This window comes from Octopus sinensis, linkage group LG9, assembly GCF_006345805.1.
Source record: "Octopus sinensis linkage group LG9, ASM634580v1, whole genome shotgun sequence".
Taxonomy (NCBI): domain Eukaryota; kingdom Metazoa; phylum Mollusca; class Cephalopoda; order Octopoda; family Octopodidae; genus Octopus; species Octopus sinensis.
The window spans coordinates 14,950,986-14,960,067 of record NC_043005.1 but is presented as its reverse complement, the minus strand read 5'-3'; the positions used below and the strand labels follow the sequence as shown (position 1 = coordinate 14,960,067).

Here is a 9,082-nt window from a genome sequence, read left to right as displayed (position 1 = left end):
AGAGAAATGCTATAAGCAACTTTGATCTCTTACAGGGTATCAGGAAATGACTTCTTTACTCTGCATGTGAGTCCCCTATGAAACAAAAACACAACAAAAGATATAGAAAACAAATTCATGAATGAGAATTTGTTTACAATTTCGCAAAGAAAATTGCTTACTCTGGAATTAAGTGGCAGCAGTAACAGTCCCCAGACAAAATTTCCCAATAATCTTTTCTACTCTAGGCACAAGGCTCGAAATTTTCAGGGAGAGGGCTAGTCGAATAGATCAACCCCAGTATGCAATAGGTACTTAATTTATCAACCTCGACAGGATGAAAGGCAAAAACCAACCTCAGCGGAAATTGAACTCAGAACGTAAAGACAGTCGAAATATCTATTTCTTTACTACCCACAAGGGGCTAAACACAGAGAGGACAAACAAGGACAGACAAACGGATTAAGCCAATTATATCGACCCCAGTGCGTAACTGGTACTTATTTAATCGACCCCAAAAGGATGAACGGCAAAGTCGACCTCGGCGGAATTTGAACTCAGAACGTAACGGCAGACAAAATATTGCTAAGCATTTCGCCTGGCATGTTAACCAGTCTGCCAGTTCGCCGCCTTGTTAATTACACCAATAATGATAATATTTTTAGAAATGAAGAAGATTTCAAACTCAAGAGAATAGCTGTGAAAACACCTTTTAAGAAAATCAGGTAAAATACCCAGACAGAAAAAAAGTGGCCAGCAGCCTCTATAGAGAATAATCCTTTCTACTATAGGCTCATGGCCTGGAATAACCCAAGTATTTGACTGGTACTTGTTTCATCAATCTCCAAAAGGATGAAAGACAATCAACCTCAGCAGAATTTGAACTCAGATCATGAAGACAAGGAATGTAGCTAAACATTTTGTCTGACATCCAAACATTTCTGCTAGCTTGTCACCTAGATGATGATGGTGGTGATGATGATGAACCTTTCTACTATAGGCACAAGGGCTGAAATTTGGGGGTAGGGTGGCAGATAGTCAGTTGCATCGACCCCAGTGTTCAACTGGTACTTATTTTATTGATCCTGAAAGAATAAAAGGTAAAGTAAAGCAACCTTGGCAGATTTTGAGTTCTTGATGATAATGATAATAATAATCCTCATGCCGGTGGCACGTAAAAAGCACCAACCGATCGTGGCCGTTGTCAGCCACCCCTGGCACCTGTGCCAGTGGCATGTAAAAAGCACCCACTGTACTCACAGAGTGGTTGGCGTTAGGAAGAGCATCCAGCTGTAGAAACACTGCCAGATCAGACTGGAGCCTGGTGCAGCCTTCTGGCTTCCCAGACCCCAGTTGAACCATCCAACCCATGCTAGCATGGAAAACGGACATTAAACGATGATGATGATGACAGTAGGCACAAAGCCTGAAATTTGGGGAGAGGGGACTAGTCAATCATATTGATCCCAGTGTTCAACTGGTACTTATTTCATTGACCCCCAAAAGGATGAAAGACAAAGCTGACCTTGGCGGAATTTGAACTCAGAACATAGCAATAAATGAAATACTGCTAAGCATTTTGTCTGGTGCGCTAACAATTCTGCCAACTTGCCACCTTAATAATAATAATCTTTTCTACTTTAGGCACAAGGCCTAAAATTTGGGGGAAGGGAGCCAGTCGATTTGATTGACCCCTATTTCTTTACTACCCACAAGGGGCTAAACACAGTGAGGACAAACAAGGACAGAGAAACGGATTAAGTCGATTACATCGACCCCAGTGTGTAACTGGTACTTAATTTATCGACCCTGAAAGGATGAAAGGCAAAGTCAACCTTAGCGGAATTTGAACTCAGAACGTAGCAGCAGACGAAATACGGCTATGCATTTCGCCCAGCGTGCTAACGATTCTGCCAGCTCGCCGCCTTTTCACCCCAGTATGTAAATGATACTTAATTTATTGACTCCGATCCTGGGCCAAATACCCCTAACCACTGAGCCACACACTTTCACTCTCTTAACCATAGAGAAAAGGAGTGAAGCAATAGAGACAGAGAAAGGAAAGTCTCAGTCATTCACAATGACAATTAGACTGATATACAATCGATCTTTTCTCACTTCTTTACCTTTAACAATGAAGAAAAGGGAAAAACATTTGGTAATGAATAGAGGGCAAGTCTTTCAGGTGCCTACGTTTTTGTTCTAGAATGATCAACTGTTAGTTCTCTCTTCTTTCCTCCACTCCCAGTACTTATTCACCTTCTTTCATAGTTCTTCATGTCTTTTAGTTGGGAGAAAATACCATGTTTTTATTATCAGACACATTTAATGTTTTCTCAACAAACTACAGACAAGCCACACGCCTTCCTTTTTTTTTTTTTTTATACAAAAACTAATGCAAATTTCAAACGTAGTATAGCTGCGAAAAGAGCCAGAAAATGGGTAATACCCCCTACAAAATGGGTTGGGGGAGACAAGTTGCCAACAGGTGACTACATGAAGTTCAACTCTATACTTTAAAGAGTGTCTTCTACTATAGTCTCAGGCCAACCAAAGCATCATGAGTGAATTTAGTAGATGGAAATTGAAAGAAGCCCATCATATATATATACACACACACACACACACATATATATACACATATTTATATATTATATTTGTATGTGTATGTTCGTGTCTGTGTTTGTCCCCACCAACACCACCACCATTGTTTGACAACTGATGTTGGTGTGTTTGCATCCCCGTAACTTAGCTGTTCAGCAGAAGAGACTGATAGATTAAGCACCTGGCTTACAGGAAATAAGTCCAGGGGTTGATTTCTTCAAGTAAAGGGCGGTGCTCCAGCATGGCCACCATCAAATGACTGACACAAGTAAAGGAATAAAAGCATACCAGAAGAACGTTCCGTACCACTAAACCAAGTGTACAATGTATTTTAAGGCTAAATAGTAATTCCATTTACGCAACTGAGATATTTCGTTTGAATTATATGGTTATTAGTTTTACATGTCTTTCTATAATCTACAACTGTCACAATATAGAAACATTTCTCATGGCACCAACACACAATTTACAGATGCTTACATTATTTTAGGTTTTCCTTGAATTTTTCATGGGTCCAGCTAGTAGTTGTAGTAGTAACAATAGTAATAATAATAATAATAATAAATTTTTATTTTTACAAGATTAAAAAAAATATATTTCATTTAGTGTATACGAAGTTCATAAACCAGCGGCAATGACGTGTGGTAAACTTTATAAGTAGGGGGACAGTTGAAAAAATTAGCTAAATTTTAGGTTCACTTTATTTCACAGTCGAGTTAAAATATTGTTTTAAATTAAATTTTTAAAAATGCTAACAATAACAATGATTTCTTAAAATGCTATTTACTCTCCTTAATAGATTGTTCCAGTTGTGCAATGTCAGCATCCAAAGATGCTAAGCCATTTCGGAAGTTCAGTATATCTGCATTCAATGAAGAGTCTGTATTGATTGTGTACTGAGATAAATTTGAAATAGCATCCTCGTCATCTATATTATGGTAATTATTAGTATTGTCATTCTTATGTTTCTCATCAGAATCACAACAAACTTCTTTGACTGGCGAAGAAGTTACTATGTTGTTTAGAGCAACAGAGAATGGTTGAGCCCTTTCAGCTTCGTAATTGCTAATCGATTTGCTATCAGCCCCAACCAGACCATTCGATGCTTTTGCTCTGGGATATTTCTGAAAATAGTCAGTGATGCTGGCTCTTGAAACATTACTTATTTCCATTTTGTTCTGGGAGTCAAAGGAATGTTCTAATTTACTACTGAGACAGGAGACATTATCCCTATCAGGCTTGGACTGTTGGTCATTATCTTTCAAAGCACGAGAATCTTCAGCTTCCGTCTGATAATTGTAAAGTCGGTTCTGTTGATTGATTTGTTCTCTGGACTCAAACACAGGACAGTGTGGAAGTTCAAAACCATTTACGCTGTTATCTTCTGGCTGGTTGCGTTTAGGAGAGTTTGCCAAAGCATTTGCACTTCCAGCAGGATCCATTACTGAGTTGCTGGTGCTGGTCATTGTTCTCAACAAGTCTTGCAACCTCTGGTCAATTGACTGTTCAGAAGCAGATCTCTTTGGTGTAACATTAGATGAATTCTCTTTGCCAGTGTCAACATTTGAAGAAACTTTCTGTGATTCAGCTAACATCCGTCTTGAAGTGGAACAGGCACTTAACATAGAGCTGAATAAAAACAGAATAGTAGTGAGTAGAAATTATTAACTCAATATAAATGGAACATTTTATAATACACTAGCAGTATAGCCCGGCGTTGCCCAGGATTAAGTTAGGATTATCAAGCTAATTAAGTGCTTTGTTTCAAACTAAAGTAAGTAACACCAGCACGAAATTTGAGTGAAATCTGTTAATATTGGTAAACGTTTGGCTGAAAATGGGCTGCAAACAATTTCATTGGGAAATCCCATAAGGAATCGATTTATCGGTTTTTCTACTCATCGATTTTTTGGGGGGGAGGGTCTGAAAAATGGGATGGCTGAGGTGGAAGCCTCGGAAATTTTACCCACTCTCAACATTTTATAGAAATAAATTTTCCAGAATGTGAATTACATGGTTCCTTATTAAATATATATATATTTCCGAACGAAAATAAGAGATTTGCAGCATATTAGAAGGTCAGGGTACTTGATTCCACACAAAAAAATCCATGTTTTTTTTTCCTTAGTGATAATCATGCAGGTGTTAATCTAAAAATTTACCCTTTGTTTTTCTTTTTCGCCATTGCTAGACAAGGGACTTAACTCATGTTAGCAAACTTATGGATTTCACCAACATGGAAATTGGTAAAAGTTATGGTTGAAAATCGATTTTTACTGCTATCTGCGGGTGCCTCGGGAAAAATAAGTTAACAAAAACACAGCAATGGTCGTGACCAGTGTCCTCCTAAAATTGGAGCGACATGCTTGCTAATTTGTGGACGTGCATAAATTACATTCACATACACACACACACACACATCCTGCCTTTTATAGATACAGAAGATATGAACCACAAAATTAGTTTTGAATACATTTTAATACTACACAAACCTCTACAATAATCAAAAAGACAAATTTTTCAAAACTTTTCTTTTAAGCTGGCATCTAATTAGCATATTTTGGTGTTAATCTTAAAATATAACAACACTGATAGTGATTGCCTTTCAGATTAGAGACAAATGTAAGAAATGCTAACCTAAAAAGTTTGTAATAAAACACTGGTTGAAACCACTGGTCAATAAACTCAAGACAGTAGCAACTAACTTTATTAAATTTCACAACAAAATCAAATTTATCCTTTCTGATTAATAATACCAAGCTAACCTATAAAACTGACTTCTGTGAGCATAAATAAGCCAAAATAATGCTAAATAAGATTTTAAAGGGACAGAATATTTTTCTTATTCAAACCAGACTTAAAATTACAAGTTACCGTAACTACAGTATATATTCCACTGTTTTAATGTCCACTTTTGTATGCTCACATGTGCTGGATAGAATTTTGAGGAGGTGTAATTTCTACAGACAAATTCCCTTCCCGTCACCAAATCTCACATGTTTCCAGGGAAGGAAATATTTCCCCACAATCGGACATGTTTTTTTAAGAAGACTGGGGAATGAAAGACACTGCTTGCATGACAAACATTTCTTTCAAATTATCACACAGTCAAGGCAAGGAGACAGTAATACCCACAACTCATATATATGCACATTCACAAATGCACACACACACACACACACAGAGTTTCCACTAATTATAAGCACAAGCTATTGGTCATGACAAGGCTATAGCAGAAGACAGTTGTTCAAGATGCCACATAAGACTGAAACCATGTGTAGTTTGTCCGTCGATGCGACAAAGACCATCTAGTCATCCTGGGGTGGGGGTGGGCTTGTTTTGTGAGTCCACAGATGGCTAGTGAGGCCAATCTGCACCTGAAAGAGTCTTTGACAGCGTGGACAGGGAATGGTAGCGCCTGCTACAGGGTTGTTAGCTCTGCTCTTCCTGGCTTGGCTGCGGTCTTCTGCAGCAGTGATCCTATTGGTCTCGCATGTGTTGGCACCCTTGTGGACAGCTGATTGCCACCCTTCTCTGTCTAGAGCAGACTGCTCCCAAGTGTCATGGTCGATGTTGAAGGCTTTCAGTGAAGTTTTCAGTGTGTCCTTAAAGGAAACCATGTAGTTATGAAGCAAACTTCTTGACCAGAGGCCTGTATTTACACTATGTAAACAGTACGTTGTCAGTTGAACACGTTCAAGCAGAGCTAATTATTATGCTACAGATCATGTTTCCTAACAGCAGCCATTGTAAGCCATACAAGTTTATATGTGCTTCCAGGTCCGACATTTCATAAATCATGCCAGTTATTCTAGATTAGTAACATTTATCTACAGGAAAGTTCAGTGACCTGAAAAATGTATACAGGTGAGCCAGAAAAGTAGTTGAACAAAGACTGGCCAATGTGTACATGAGGAATGGCTGCACTGGTTGTAGATGTGTAATGTAAATGAACGACACTTGCTAGGAGAATGAGGAGGTGCAGTAAGCCTGAGAAAGATGAAGGATAATGTAGAAACAAGTGATGAAGTTTAGCTCTCATGGTGTTGGAGGTTTACAGATGAGATAATAGAGAATCAAGAGGAGTAGTGACTTGTCAACCTGAAAATATATCCAATATGGACAAACAGCCAGTAAAACAATGAGGAATGAAATTCCTTTGAATACTAACATTAAAATTTTTTTTTTAAATGAAGAATGAAATGGCATTAACATAACTCACCTTGAACACTCAGGATCTGTTTCATGACAGAAAAGTTTAAAAAATCTTCCCAATGTATCTGTGCCAGAAGTGTTTCCACTTAAAGGGTCAATATTCTCCAATACATCTTTCATAGCTTTTCGGACAGAACTGGAATGAAATATGAATGAAAGATAAAATGATTGCAAACTAATATATTTAACCCTTTAGCATTCATATTAATTTGACAAAAATAATCCTTATTTATTCACATTTAAAAAATTTATCTGATATTATTTTGTAGCTTCAAGATAGGAAAGATGTAATTGCTTATTTTTAGAATGACATTGCAGGGTAGGTGTGAGATGCTGGTTCTGGCCAGTTTGAGCATAAAATGTGTAGAATATTTGGGCCGGATACAGCCGGTTTAAACACTAAAGGGTTAACAAAATCTCACTGACAAAACATGTTTGTGAAGCAACTATTTGGCAAAAGTTCTTTTTGAATTCTATTGATCAAATAGCTGATTCAACCTTAAACACGGCTTTTGCTAAAATGGTAGCTTAATTCTATACTTAGATCATCTGTGAGATAATTAAGGCAGCAAGCTTCCTCTAGGATAGTCTATCTGCCACAGTTCTTTCCTCACCGATCCAAATGGTCTTCACATATTTGAAGTCTTCCTAAAATATCCAAGACCAGGTGTTCTTAGGTCAGGCCTTTTTCCATTTTCTTTGCTGGTAGCACGTAAAGAAATATTTGAGCGAGGTCATTGCCAGTGCCGCTGGACTGGCACCTGTGCAGATAGCGCGTAAAAAACACCATTTGAGCATGGCCGTTGCTAGTACCACCTGACTGGCCCTTGTGCTGGTGGCATGTAAAAGCACCCACTACATTCTGAGAGTGGTTGCCGTTAGGAAGGGCATCAAGCTGTAGAAACTCTGCCAGATCACAACTGGTTCACCAGTCCTCAGTCAAATCGTCCAACCATTTCAGAACATCATGGTGCCATATCAGTCTTGCCTGGCATGTCACATTTTATGCCAGCCAGTCACTCAGCATGCAAAGACTGCAATGAATGACATGGATGTTCATCATCATATGCGGGGATGTAAACACACCAGCATTGGTTGTCAAGCAATGTTGGGGGAACAAATACAGACACACAAACACACACATATATATACATATATACGACAGGCTTCTTTCAGTTTCCGCCTACCAAATCCACTCACAAGGCTTTGGTCGGCCTGAGGCTATAGTAGAAGACACTTGCCCAAGGTGCCATGCAGTGGGACTGAACCCGGAACCATGTGGTTTGTAAGCAAGCTACTTACCACAGAGCCACTCCTACACCTATAATATGTAATAAAAAAAAAAGCTGTATTAGTGAATGACAACTATTTTAGTTTTTCTAGCAAATAAAAAGAACAACATTGGACAAATCTTGGTATTATTCTGATAACCTGAGCAAAGCAGAGCCTGCATCATACTTGTCAAAGTACGGATCAAATAATCACTGCATACAAAATTGTATATTTGCATAGGAAAATAGAATTGTTAAGAGAGTAAATATTTTTATTGCTGCCATCATACACACACTCCAGATATGCCTCAAACCTTGTTGCTAATCTCTGGTTCAACCAGCATCAGTCAATACTCCTGGTATACTTTCAGACAGTGCAAACACACACACACATTGCACACAATCATATCAGACATTTTTTATTTTCACATTTTACATGATGACTCACTGTAGAACACCATGCAAGTTGGATATTTCTCTGTCTCTCTGTTCAACTGTGAGCTGCAAAATGTGATTCTTCTTCTCAGAAACGTCCAGATTATGAGCATTCTTTGCTAGTTGGTCTTTAACTTCCTGGATTGTTTTCGACAACATCTGATTCTCTTCCCAGTTTTTTAGCCTCATGTTCAGTTGAGAATTATCCTGTTGAGGAAGAAAATATACAAAGTATAAGAGACATCCTTTGCTTCTTTGGGCTTTAACCACACCTGACACACCTTGACACACTTACAAAATTATTTAATATTTCAGGAAGGGCTTTACACAGGAGAATGGCATGCACAGCCTTGACCAAATATACCCCACTTTTCACTTTTAACTGAATGACCTCTTGCAAACAGACTACACCCAATGTGTATTTTTTTTATCTATATAAATATATTCAGTTGAATGCAAGAAAACTTTTTTGTTTGAAACTTTATTCAGAAACAATTATTACTACTATTATCTTTCATCCGGTTGGTGGTAGTGGTGGTGGGGTATCAATGAATTAAGGCAGTGAGCTGACAGAATTG

At 38.2% G+C, this 9,082-nt stretch overlaps 1 protein-coding gene across 5 annotated transcripts in view; it reads right to left on the bottom strand.

Moving 5' to 3' along the window:
• Positions 1–3,132: 3,132 nt before the first annotated feature.
• Positions 3,133–9,082, bottom strand: part of LOC115215940 — a 52,682-nt gene continuing 46,732 nt past the window's right edge. For all 5 annotated transcript variants that reach the window (XM_036505794.1, XM_029785304.2, XM_036505793.1 and 2 more), the window contains 3 exons: positions 8,518–8,711; positions 6,806–6,934; positions 3,133–4,212 (listed from right to left, as the gene is read on the bottom strand). In XM_036505794.1, coding sequence (XP_036361687.1) covers positions 3,363–4,212; positions 6,806–6,934; positions 8,518–8,711 — 1,173 coding nt within the window. In that variant the 3' untranslated portion in view covers positions 3,133–3,362. The remainder of the gene's footprint in view (positions 4,213–6,805; positions 6,935–8,517; positions 8,712–9,082) is intronic.